Source organism: Rhinopithecus bieti, unplaced genomic scaffold (assembly GCF_001698545.2).
Source record: "Rhinopithecus bieti isolate Rb0 unplaced genomic scaffold, ASM169854v2 scaffold_47256, whole genome shotgun sequence".
Lineage (NCBI taxonomy): Eukaryota > Metazoa > Chordata > Mammalia > Primates > Cercopithecidae > Rhinopithecus > Rhinopithecus bieti.
Window position 1 is genome coordinate 490,612 of NW_016819014.1, and position 13,707 is coordinate 504,318.

Below are 13,707 nucleotides of genomic sequence, written 5' to 3' on the forward strand. Positions count from 1 at the left end.
CTCAAAGAATTAATTTTGGTTGATTTTACTTTCTTTTTCACCAGTTCTCCGTAGTTCTGATTTCCTCTTTTCATTTTTATACTCTTTGGGCTATAATGTGATGCTGAAACAGGATTTTCTCAATTCTAAAGTAAAACAAAAGTTTTAAAATTTGAAAATCTGATTGTGGAGATATCTGACTCATACCAATTATATCTTAGCAAGCATTGATATCTTAGTGGCACATAAATGCTAGATAATTTTTTAAATTAATATACTAATTTTGATGTCAAATTGGAGTCCCAATGGGAGTAATGCCATTTTCTTATTCCTGTTAGATGATTCTGGGTCATTTCCTAGACAGAAACAAGAACTAACAATGTACAATTTTAAAGCAATATAATTTCCCCTTTAAGGCTGAAAGATAAAATATTCACCAATTTTCTCTTCATAAATTACTAGTATAATGACTCAATGAATCCTTCTGTTATTCTAATTTTTTCTATACAATGGCTTTGGTGGCCAGGGATTTTTTGTAAAAGGTCTTGGGGGTGAGGCTGGAAGGAAGGAGAGGTACCAAGGGAGAAAGGGAAGGCAGAGGGATAAAGACAGATAAAGGAAAGGTCAAAGATAAAGAAAGAAGATGAGGCTAAAGAAAGAGGAAAGAGAGACAAGAGGCAAGAGAGAAGTACAGGTTTATCTTCTTAATATTCTAAAAGATTTGGCTGTATATCAAGCTGTGACTTAGCTTTTTAATTTTTCTTTGTAACTTTAGATATGTCTTTATAGTTAGTAGCTATTACCTAAAATCACCTTGCAAATCAACACCTTATAAGATTATTTTTGGTTTCTGACATTTAGATTGTCATATAGGAACATTTAAAGTTAACTTTGGAAATAAAAAGTTAATTATCTAAATCCTTTACCAGACGTAATTTCTGATATTAATGTATTTGAGACCTAATAGGAAAAACAAGAATCTAAATAAATTCTTGGGACAGGGAAACTCTAGGTAATACTGCCAAATCTCTGTAGTAAGTGAGAAAGGCCCTGTTTGTTCTAAGATCCTAATCACCTCCTTTTAATCTAACTAATATAGGTATTCCTTATTTCTGTTATTTAGTGTCTAAACCCATTTAGTTAATGGCCATATCTTTAGGACATAATTTTTCTCTCAAAGACATAGAAGTCCCAGTCTGTCAAGTAAGGAATAGAATTAAGTCTTTCGTTTTGAGAAAAAAAAATTATTCATTCTGATTTTCAGAATTGCGACTTCAGTTTAAGATAGTTATTCCTATTCCTTGTTGCATTAGGAAAACTTTAATTTGCTTTTCTCTATTTTATATATGTATGTGTTTTAGATCACGAAGAGCCCTGTGGTCCCAGTCACAAGTCATTTTGCCTGAATGGGGGGCTTTGTTATATGATACCTACTATTCCCAGCCCATTTTGTAGGTGAGTTAAATGGACTAGGGGAAGATGTTAACTTTATTTTTTTATTGTGTACTAACTTCTTTGAGAAGTGATAAAAAGTAAACAAAAAGTGTAAGATGAAAAGGTATGAGCCATATTCTTCATATTTATGTAGGGAAAATTATCCTTTTAAAACAAAACAAAACAAATAGCACAATAAAATCTCACTAATCAAGGTGTTTATTTTGAAAATTGGTAATGGTAGTTCCTAGCCTAGACATATTTTAAAAAATAATCCCTTTTAGTGAATTCTTTGATTTTAGCAATTTAAGAAAGGCAGTCTATGTTTAATATTCCTGGCAAAATAGCTAGGGAATTTGCTAATCAAAAAAACCTAATATGAGATATTTTATTTTGAGTTTTTAATACATAAGCACACGATAACAGAGTTGGCACCAAAACTTACACTTTATATGTTAAAAAACAGAAGAAGCATTGTTTTCTAATAGTGGTAGCAAATAAAAAAGAATGGTATCTTAGCCACTATTGTTTTAAAATAATATAATTCACTGTGGGAGTACAGATATAGCCAGTGACCTATAAAAAACTTCAAAATAGTACTTCTGTAGGCTGATTCCTATGAATTGGTTGAATAGGATTTAAGTGTATATAATAAACCTCTTTTTAGTATATGAGTTAATATCATAATACTGCCGTATACTGTGGAGCTTACACTTAAGATCTAAAGATATTTTGTAACACATGTGAATTATTGTTTTTTGTTCTTTAACCAAACTGAGAAGTATAGAATCTAGATTTAAGATCTTACTGTACATAAAAGGACAGAAAAGTAAAATTCATAGGAAAAGTTGAAGATACTGGGATGTAGTATGGAGGACAGGAGACAAAAAGAAATAACCTCACAACTATCTCAAGAAGATTTTAGGGCTTTTCACATGGGGAATAGTGCCCCGATATTTTTCTTCTCTAGTGAATATGTAAAGGGAAGAGAATGGAGGAACAAATTAACAATTACTTAACACTCATGATGTGCCTCAGGAGTATACTCTTTTGGTTTTTTAATCTGTTTTCTGAGATATAATTTATGTATAATGAACTGCATTCATTTACAGTGCGCAATGGATTAATTTTGACAAATGTTTGTACCTGTGAAATCACCACCACTATCACATCTAGATATAGAACATTTCCAAAGATAGTCCCCCCTCAAATTTTGTTGCTGACTCTGCTCAACACTTAATTCTCACAAACATCTTAGAGAAAGGAGGCAGGGGAGACCTTAGAAAATAATGCAAAAAAAAAAAAAAAAAAAAGGAGAAAATGAGAAATTAAGTGACATGCCAAAGGTCATATAGCTGGGAAGAAGAAAGATGTCGCCTTTGAATACAACTCCCAAGTTTCACTTAACTTTATAATATGTTCATTCTGGATTCTTTCTAAGGTGATATGGCATGTAGCATGTATAAAATAAAACAAGAATGCTTATCAGAAGAAGTGCATTTAGATCAGGCATGGTGGCTCACACCTGTAACCCCAGCACTTTGGGAGGCCGAGGCAGGTGGATCACAAGGTCAAGAGATCGAGACCATCCTGTCTAACACGGTGAAACCCCATCTCTATTAAAAGTACAAAAAATTAGCCAGGCATAGTGGCACACGCCTGTAGTCCCAGCTACTCAGGAGGCTGAGGCAGGAGAATGGCGTGAACCCAGGAGGCAGAGCTTGCAGTGAGCCAAGACCGCACCACTACACTCCAGGCTGGGCGACAGAGCGAGACTCTGTCTCAAAAAAAAAAAAAAGAAGAAGTGCACTTAATAATTTTTAAATACTAGTATTTTGTGTCTTGATCTTGATGATGGCTACATGGATATAAAGATCATTCTTTCTCCATTGGATTGTCTTTGCCCCTTTGTCAAAAATCACTTGATCATTTATGTGCAGGTCTATTTCTGGACTATTCTTTTCTGTTGATCTATGTGTCCTGTCTTTTCACCAATACAAGTCTTGATAAACGTAGCTTTATAATGAGCAAAATCAGGTAGCATGATTCCTTAACTTTGTTCTTTGGCTCAATGACCTTTAGCCTTATTTTCTAATAGGCAGTATTTAATGTTAAAAATTTTCAAATACATTTCTGTTTTACCCTAAAAATTTTATAGTTTGTTGTTCAGTTTTAGGTTTAAACATTTTTTCATTATGATTTCTTCTGTAACCTATAGGGTATTTTCCTATGCTTTTATATTTATATCTGATTTAATGGCATTGTGGGCAGAGTGCTTGGTCCATCAAGCTATGCACTTAATGTCTATCTGTATACTAGCTATCTGTTATACCTCACTGAATAAGTTGACAGAACTAAGAATGCTGGAATTTGGAGATTCGTTAAAATGGAAAGAAACCTAGGTTGTCATCCTGCTTTTGTACCTTGGATAGATACATTTTTAGTGTATTTTCAAAAAGTTACCATGATAGAGAATGAACAAGTTTGCTGGCAACCCACAGCGGGTGTAAAAATGTATATAGTTTCTTCCTAATATCAGAATGTAAGAATAGTAATTAGGGAGTAGTTGAAACCATGCCACATGGGTTCATGATGGATAGAGAATGAAGCAAGGTCACCACATTGCACAACAGCAGGAGATTCTGTGTCTTGGCACCCTCTTTGTAACGTGAATGGTGTATTCTGGAGTTGCTAAACACCCTGGAAGGAAGTGAAGTAGGGGAGCGGGGTAGGGAACAAAAGGACAGCTGAGACAAAAGGAAAAAAATATAGTGACTGAAGGTTCAGTGACATTGAATGGCAGATATATTTTAATTCATATTTTATAAAAATAACTGCTTTCCAATTATCTTAGGAGCACATTTCTAATGTAGCCCTATAGGCTGTAATAGCAATAGCTAAGAGTGATAAACTCATTTTCCATCCCACTTCATATTGTTCTCTGCATTTCCTGTTTCTATTATGACATCTCAACCATCTTGTCACTGAGAAACCCCAGACTTATATTTGACTCTGTCATTGCCCTCTTGTCCAGTTGTCAAATCATATTTCTACCTTTGCTATATCTCTCATCTCTCTAGTCCTTTCTGTTCTTACTATTATTATACTAGCTCAGAGTTTCTTAACTCCTTGCTTTGTCTATAGAAATAGTTCCTAACCAATTTTCCCAGAGCCTAATTATCATCATCTGTCCAGCTAAAACAAAAAAACCCTTCAGTGACAGCCCTCACACCTACCCATCTACCACTCATGAAGTAATAACTCACTTTTTAGCCTAGCTCTTTCAGCCTTCTACCATTTGGCCCTCAAACTACCTTTGTGGCCATTTCTTCCTTGGTCTGCGTTCTAACTAGAACCATTCACTATTTACATTAGATATACTTTGTGTTATGTTGCCTGCCAACCCCTCCTCTTTCTCCTCCTCCTCAGTCTACTCCACATGAAAATGAAAATGAAAAGGATGAAGACCTTTATGATGATCTACTTCCACTTAATGAATAGTAAGAGGTATATTTTCTCTTCCTTACAATTTTCTTTTCTTTCATGTTTTGTTTTGTTTTGTTTTGTTTTGAGATGGAGTCTCACTGGCTGGAGTGCAGTAGTGCGATGTAACCTCCGCCTCCCAGGTTCAAGCGATTCTCCTGCCTCTCAGCCTCCTGAGTAACTGAGATTATAGGTGTGTGCCACCACACCCAGCTAAATTTTGTGTTTTTAGTAGAGGCGGGGTTTCACCTTTTAGCCAGGCTAGTCTCAAACTCCTGACCTCAGGTGATCCACCCACCTTGGCTTCCCAAAGTGCTGAGATTACAGGTGTGAACCACTGCGACTGGCCCTTTTTTTTTTTTTTTTTTTTTAAGAGACAGGGTCTTGCTCTGTTGCCCAGGCCGAAGTGCAGTGGCTTGATCATAGTTCACAGCAACCTCAAACTCCTGAGCTCAAGTGACCTTCCTGCCTCAGCCTCCCAAGAAGCAGGGACTACAGGCACACGTCACTGCACTTGGTAATTTATTTTTTGTAGAGGATGGGGTTTTGCTCTGTTGACTAGGCTGTTCTCAAACTCCTAGCATCAAACTCCCGGCCTTAAGTGATCCTCCCACCTCAGCTTCCCAAGGTGCTGGGATTACAGGCATGAGCCACTTCATCCAGCCCCGTTACGAGTTTCTTAATAACATTTTCTTTTCTCTAGCTTGCTTTATTGTAAGACTATAGTATGTAATACATATAACATATAAAATATGCATTAATCAACTGTTTATGTTATTAGTAAGGCTTCCAGTCAACAGAAGGCTATTAGTAGTTAAGTTTTGAGGGATATGTGGATTTATATGTGGATTTTTGACTGCATGGGGGTTGATGCCCCAACCCCTATGTCATTCAAAGGTCAACTGTATTTGTGCCTTAAGATCTAAAATGCTTCTAGTCAGCATATAGTTGCATCATGTGTTTTCGTCCATTTTTCTAATCTCTGTCTTTCATTGATAATTTAATCTATTTACATTTAAAGTAATTACTGATAAGAAGGGGCTTTTGTAATTTTGTGATTTATTTTCTATATGCCTTATCACTTTTTTGTTTCTCATTTTCTGTATTACTGTCTTTTGTGTTTAATTGATTTATTCGCAGTAAAACTTTTTTTTCTTTTCTTTTCTTTTTTTTTCTTGAGACGGAGTTTTGGTCTTGTTGCCCAGGCTGGAGTGCAATGACGCTATCTTGGCTCACCGCAACCTCTGCCTCCCGGATTCAAGCGATGATTCTCCTGCCTCAGCCTCCCGAGTAGCTGGGATTACAGGCATGGCCACCATGCCTGGCTAATTTTGTATTTTTAGTAGAGACAGTATTTCTCCATGTTGGTCAGGCTGTTCTCAAACTCCTGACCTCAGGTGATTTGCCTGCCTCAGCACCCCAAAGTGCTGGGATTACAGGTGTGAGCCACTGCACCCAGCCTCTAGTAAAATGTTTAAATTTCTTTTTCATTTCCTTTTGTGTATATTCTATAACTATTTTCTTTGTGTTTACCATGGGGATTAAATTTAACTTTTTAAAGTTATAACACTAATTTGAATTTATACCAGCTTAACTTAAATCACATATAAGAACTGCTTCTTTATAGCTCTGTCCTCACTTCTTTCATTTACTGTCACAAAATTATATTTTTGTATATTGTGGCTACAAAACGTAAACTAAGATTCAACTCAATACATTAATCTCTTAAATTATGTAGAAGATAAAATGGGGTTACAAACTTTTATGATAATACTAGCTTTTAAAATTGTTCATGTATTTATCTTTATGGATATCTTAATTTCACCATCTAGGACTCCCTGAGTTTTTCTTGCAGAACAGGTCAAGTGATAATGAATTTTGTCAGCTTTTATCTCAGAATGCCTTAAAAACTCTTAGTTTTGAAGGATTGCTTGTTGAATATAGGATTCTTGGTTCCAGTTGTTTTTGTTTGTTTATTTAGCCATTTGAATTTATCAGCCTACTATCTTCTGGCTTGCATAGTTTTGATCAGGGAAGTCTGTTGATAATCTCGATGAGGATGCCTTCTGTGTGAGGAGTCACTTTTCTTGCTGCTTTCAGGATTCTCTCTTTGGCTTTTAAAAGTTTGATTGTAGCGTGTCTCATTATGGGTCTCTCTGAGTTCATCTTACTTGGATTTCATTAACCTTTTTGGATATTTATATTGTCTTTCATCAAATTTGGGAAGTTTTAAACAATTATTTCTTTAAATATTCTTTCTTTCCCTTTCTTTTTTCTCTTTTTGGAATTCTGACAATAGGTATCTTGGTCCATTTGATGTTGTCCCATGGGACCCTTAGGCTCTGTTCACTTTTCTTTAATCTTTTTTCTTTCTGTTAGACGACTCAACAGTTGTCATTATCTTATGTTCATCTATTTTAACATAATGTTTTAAAATTATAAATTTTCCTCTGAGAATTAATTTAATAGCAGCTCACAATTTTTGATGTGTCATATTTTCATTTTGTTTAATTCAAATGTTTACTAATATCCTTTGAAAGTTTTTTTGATCTGTTAATTCTATGAAAGTGTATTGTTCAATTTTCAGCATTTGTGGATTTTCTGGTTATATTTTATTATTGGTTTCAAGTTTAATTCCATTTTAGTCAGAGAATATACTCTTTACAATTTTGTTCCTTTGAAATTTATTGAGACTTACTTTATGACCCTTCATGGAATCTATTTTGGTTGATGTCCTAGGCATATTTGAAAAGGAGCAATTCATTGGTGTAGCATTCTATAAATTTCAATTAAGTCACATTGGTAAATAATGTTATCCAAACATTCTCTTTCCAGACTGATATTTTGCCTGATTATTCTCTCACTTACTGAGATATGTATGTTAACATCTTCAAGTATGATGGTAGATTGCCTGCTTCTCCTTTCCCCAGTTTTGCTTTATATTTTTTGAAGCTCTGTTAATTATTACATGTATATAAGTTTAGACTTCTGATGTGCTCTTGTTTAATTGACCCTTTTATCATTACACAATGTTCTGCTTTATCTTTAGTATTACTTCTTGCTGTAATGTCTACCTCTCTGCTATTAGTATAGCTTTCTATTTGTTGCTGTTTTACACAGTATATCTCTTTCTATCCTTTTTTAACCTATCTGTATCTTTATATTTAAAGTATGTATTTAACAAACATATAGACAGGTCTTTAAAAAATTAAATCTGATTGTCTCTATCTCTTAATTGTATGATTTAGTCAATGTAGTCCATCCGCATTTAATGAACTTACTGATATGGCTAGGTTTAAGTCTACCATCTTGCTGCTGTTTTCTCATTGTCCCATTTGCTTGTTGACCAGCATTTTCCTCTAGCATTCCTTCTTTTCTGCCCTTTTATTGGCTAATCATTTTTTAAGTTCCCACTTTATTTTCTTCATTATCTCTTGTTATACACATTACTCTTTGAGTAATTATCCTAGATATTACAATATACATTCTTAATTTATTATAGTCTACCCTCAATTAGTACTTTCATTCTTCCTGAACAAATGCAAGTATCTTCTAACAGTTTAAATCCTTAATCACTTTTTTCCCTTTGTACTATTGTTGTGCTGTCACATATGTTTAGTGATCAGCCCACTTGCATTTCACACAGTTTTAGAAATAGCTGGGTTTAACTTTATTCTCTTCTTGTTTTCTGTTTATTTTGTCTGTTCTTTGCTCGTTTTTTCATCTGGGAGATTTCATTTATCCTTTCTGGCCCAACCCAGCTTTTGATTGAGTGGCTAAGTCTTTGTTTTCTCCACTTTCAAGTTAGGCACTTTGGAGCTTTTGAGCTAAGCTTTGTAGCCCCTTGTTCCATACAGGTTCAAAATCTGACAAAAATCTAGCTGGGAGGAGGATACTTGTTATATGTTTGTTATAGGCCCCTCCTATGGCAAGTTTTAAATGGATAATATGTTCACATTTTTCAAAGATCAAAACCAAAAGATATATTGTTGTATATTTCTCTCATTTCTGTCTCTTAACATTTTTCCTCCCTGTGTACTATAAGAAAGCAGTAAGCCCTTATCTAAACTTCCAGTGCTTCTTTTTGCAAATTCGAGGAAATACAAATGCATATTTTAACCTCCCATTCTTAGTAGAATAGTTCTTAATATATAAGTCATTCAATAAGTATTTGTCAAATGAAGCAAAGAACAAACATTGTATACTTGTGTGGTTCCATATAGTAGCCAGGAGCCATGTGTGGCTACTGAGCACTTGAAATGTGGCTAGTGTGACTGAGCACTGAATGGAGATGTGCAATGAGCATCAAATAATCCTTAAATTTTGAAAACTTAATATGAAAAAAAGTGTGAACTATCTCAGTAACTTTTATATTGATTACATGTTGAAATGATAATATTTTGGATATATTGAAGTAAAAACATATTACTAAAAATAATTTCACCCTTTTGGTTTTTTTTAATGTGGCTGCAAAAATTGGGGCCAGGCATGGTGGCTCATACCTGTAGTCCCAGCATTTTGGGAGGCCAAGGCAGGAGGAATGCTTGAGGCCAGGAGTTTGAGACCAGCCTGGACAACATAGTGGGACCTCATCTTTACCAAACAAAACAAAACAAAAATACCAGGTGTGGTGGTGTGTGCCGACAGTCCCTATCAGCACACACTCAGGAGGCTAAGGTGGGAGGATCGCTTGAGCCCAGGAGTTCAGTGCTGCAGTGAACATGATCATGCCACTGTACACCAGCCTGGGCAATAGAGCAAAACCCTGTCTCTAAAAAAGATAAAAATAATTAAGAAAAATTTAAAACTAGACACTTGATTTCTGTCGGGAAGTGTTGCTATATGTACTATCCTGTAGTTCTTTTTTCTTAACAATATATCCTGGATATCTACTCATTTTAATATATGGCTTCCCAATTCTTTTTTACAACTAGAAGGTATTCTGTTTGTGTGAATATACCATCATGTATTTAACCAAGCCTCTATTGATGAATGTTGCACACAAAATGTAGCAGTACACATGATGTGTACCACTGTGCCCAGCTCATTTTTTACATTGCACATAAATCTGCACATGTATGAAATTATATAATTATATATCAGTAAAATAAAGTCCTGGAAGTGAGATTCCTGGGTTAAAGATAAATGCATTTGTAACTTGAATATATGTTGCCAAATTGCTGTCCATAGGGATTGTGCTATTTTGAATTCTCACCAATATATTTGGGTACCTGTTTTTCTATAACCTTGCAACAGATTTGTCAAACTTCTGGAGTTTTTCAAATCTGATAGATGAAAACATAGTATCTCAGTGTTAATTTTTATTTTCCTAGTGATGAGGAAAACTGGGCGTAGTTCAGTTGTTTAAATATTAATTAAAATCTTTTGATAATGTATTTGTTTGCATATTGTTTTTATATTAGGAAGATTAACCTTTTGTCTATAATATTAATTATAGATAATTATTTATAGCTTATTTTTCCTTTTACCTAGCTTACGGTGTTTAGTTTTCCATGCAGTTGTTTTTTGGTTTTACTGCAGTCAAATCTATCAATTTTTTTTAAAAGCTCTTCTAGTTTGAGTCATACTTTTAAAAGACTTTCTGGCCAGGTGCGGTGGCTCATGCCTGTAATCCCAACACTTTAGGAGGCCGAGGTGGGTGGATCACCTGAGGTCAGGAGTTCCAGACCAACCTGGCCAACATGGTGAAACCCCATTTCTACTGAAAACACAAAAATTAGACAGGCGTGGTGGCAGGTGCCTGTAATCCCAGCTACTTGGGAGACTTAGGTGGGAGAATCTTTTGAATCCGGGAGGCAGAGGTTGCAGTGAGCCAAGATCATGCCATTGCACTCCAGGCTGGCCTCCTGAGTAGCTGGGACTACAAATGTGTGCCACTGTGCCCAGCTAATTTTATTTATTTTTAGTAGAGACAAGGTCTTACTATGTTACCCATACTGGTCTTGAGCTTCTGATCTCAAATGATCCTCCCATCTCGGCCTCCCAAAGTCCTGGGATTATAGGCATAAGCCACTATGCCCAGTCTCTATTTGGATTATGTATATGGTTTAAGATATAGATCCAGATTTATTTTTTTTTAATATGGCTACTGTCTTAGTCTGTTTCTGCTGCTGTAACAATACTTGAGACTGGATAATTTATAGACAGTAGAAATTTATTTCTCACAGTTTTGAAGGCTAGTAAGTCAAAGATGAAGGCACCAGCTTTTGGTGTCTGGTGAGGGCCTTTTTGTTGCAAGCTCACATAGCAGAAGGGGCAAATGCTGTGTCCTCACATGGCAGAGGGCAGAAGAGCGAAAAGGGCCAAACACTGTGTCCTCACATGGCAGAAGAGTAGAAGAGCATAAAAAGGCCTAAGCTAGTTTCCTTTAGCCTTTTTATAAGGAACTAGTCCATTCATGATGGTGAAGAAAGCCCCAACTCCTTATGCCAGCACAGTGGAGATTATGTTTCACCATGAATTTTTTAGAGGGGATGCACAGCACCTACCCAGTTTTCCCTACGTTATCAGTTTATATATCATAATTCCTATTACAATGTCAGCCCTGTGAGGGCAGAAGTTTTTATCTATATGTTTACTGCTAGAACAGTACCTGAAACATAGTAAGTACTCAATAAATATTTATTAAATGAATGAATGAATTCCCCTACTGATTTGAGATGCCAACTTTGTTATATATGAAACTCTATGTGTATTAATTCTTACTGGACTTCTTTTTCCTTTGGTGTGTCCATTTATTCTTATGCCAGTAGCAATCTCTTCTAATTGTTGAATGTTTACAGTGAGTTTAATATATGGTAAGTCTAGTTTTTGTATCCCTCCCCTTGCACCTTGGCTGTCCTTGCTTTTTCATTTTTCCATATGAACTTTAGAATCAGTCCAGAAGAATATGAATTTTTAAAATTAAGTTGATAAATTCCCTTTAGGAAAGTTTATTTATTTATGATGCTGAATCTTCTTACCCAGGATTGATATGTCTTCCCATTAGTTCAAATCCTTTTCTGTACTTCAAGAGTGTTTTTAACATTATATATTTTTTGCACATTTCCGAATTTTTTCCCATATATATCATTTTTTGTTACTGGGGTAAATCTGTTTCCATATATAAATTTAATAAATAAGTTATTTCTATGCTGAAAACCCTTCAGTGACTCTCTGTCTCACTCAGATAAAAGGCAGTGGCTATAAAACCTTAATGATATGGCCCCTATTATTGTTCTCACCTCATATCCTGCAACCATCCAAATGCTCAATCTACTGCAGCCAAATTAGCCTCTTTGCTGTTCCCTGATGCCAGGAAAGTCCCAAACTTAAGGTGCTGGCCTGGCCTTTCTGTCCTGTGTTGAATGCTTTCTCCCCCAATATCCTCATGGCTAACTCCCCTTCATCCTTTTAGTCTTCACTGTCAATCTTTCAATGATGCCTTCTAGACCACTTTTTAAAAAGTAAAACCCATTCTTCTCCTCTCTTCCTTTCTTACCATCTACCAACATACTATATAATTCACTTTACATTCTATCTCCCCAATCTAGAATATAAGTCCCACAGGGAAAGAAATTTTTATTTTTTGTTCACTGAGATTTTCCATGCATCTAGAACAGGCATAGAGTCAGTTTTCAGTAATTGTCTATTGAGTGAATGAATGCGCCACTACTTTGTTGACTTCTGTTATCATTATAATAATTTTTCTGTTAATTCTCTTGGGTTTCTCATTATGTAGGATAAAATTTGATAAAGCAGAGTGATGTGAAACCCAAGTCAAGCTTTGTATCCTTTATGAAGCTTTTCTGGGTAGAATTAGCCATTCAGCCCTGTGGCAGAGGCTGTTAGTGTCCAATAACTATGTGGTCCTCTGCATTTGCCAGCCTCACTTACAGTTAGACTGGTTCTATGTGATTGGGTTCTGGATGGTAGAGTATGGACAAAAGGGATGCAAGCCAGTCACAAGTCTGGCCCTGAAAAATCAACTCCTGCAAAACTCCACCTCTCACTTTTCCTGCCTTAGTGACCTTGGAGGCCATGTTCTCCAGGTATCAGGGCCAAGAGATGGAGAAGGGCTGCCTGAGTGGCATTGGGCATTAGACTGTAATGTGAGCAAGGATTAAACTGTCATTGTATGAAGTCACCAGTATTTGTACGTTTGCATTTAAAGGCAGGTAGTATTAACTTTGTTGACTATTATATGCCCGCACTGTACCCAGACATATTTCTATCTTATATATATCTCTACTGTACTTAGTGTTTATGTGTCTGTTGTTCTCTAATAGAATCTAAGCCCCTTGAGACTGAATAATTCTCTTGCCTTTGAATCTTCTACATCTAGTATATATCGTAGAATTTAATAAATTACTCAAAAATGTTTCTCGAGTGAATTTTTGAGAAAAACCAAGATGGGAAAGGATTTGGAAATCTAAATCACTAAAACAAAGGGGGTATTTAATACCAAGCAAAGAAGGGTGAGAAGATGAGATGAAATTCTATGAAGAATATCTTTGCAATACAGATTTTTAAATATTAATGGAGTTGAATTAGTACCAAAATTTTTTTCTCATATTACAGAAAATTAGGAGATGAATTATCTCATAAAAGTTATTTGTAGTTTTGTACAGAAATGTTACTGAAATGATTTTTGCCCTTATTTAGTTTACATATTTTTTTCTCTCATTAAATTTATAACATACCAGATCTCTGGAAATCTCCAACTTCTCTTAGTCTACTAAGTATTAGAGTGTGAAAAGTCTCAGATGGGGAGAAGATAATGAAAAGCCTTAAAAATACTATTAAAATAAT

At 35.3% G+C, this 13,707-nt stretch overlaps 1 protein-coding gene across 8 annotated transcripts in view; it reads left to right on the plus strand.

Annotated features, from left to right (window-relative positions):
* Positions 1 to 13,707, plus strand: part of NRG4 (neuregulin 4) — a 99,178-nt gene that overhangs the window by 45,067 nt on the left and 40,404 nt on the right. For all 8 annotated transcript variants that reach the window (XR_001882555.1, XR_001882556.1, XM_017858015.1 and 5 more), the window contains one exon: positions 1,341 to 1,434. Coding sequence is in view for 6 of the 8 variants with exons in the window: in XM_017858015.1 (XP_017713504.1) it covers positions 1,341 to 1,434 (94 nt within the window). In the remaining 2 variants the exon portion in view is untranslated. The remainder of the gene's footprint in view (positions 1 to 1,340; positions 1,435 to 13,707) is intronic.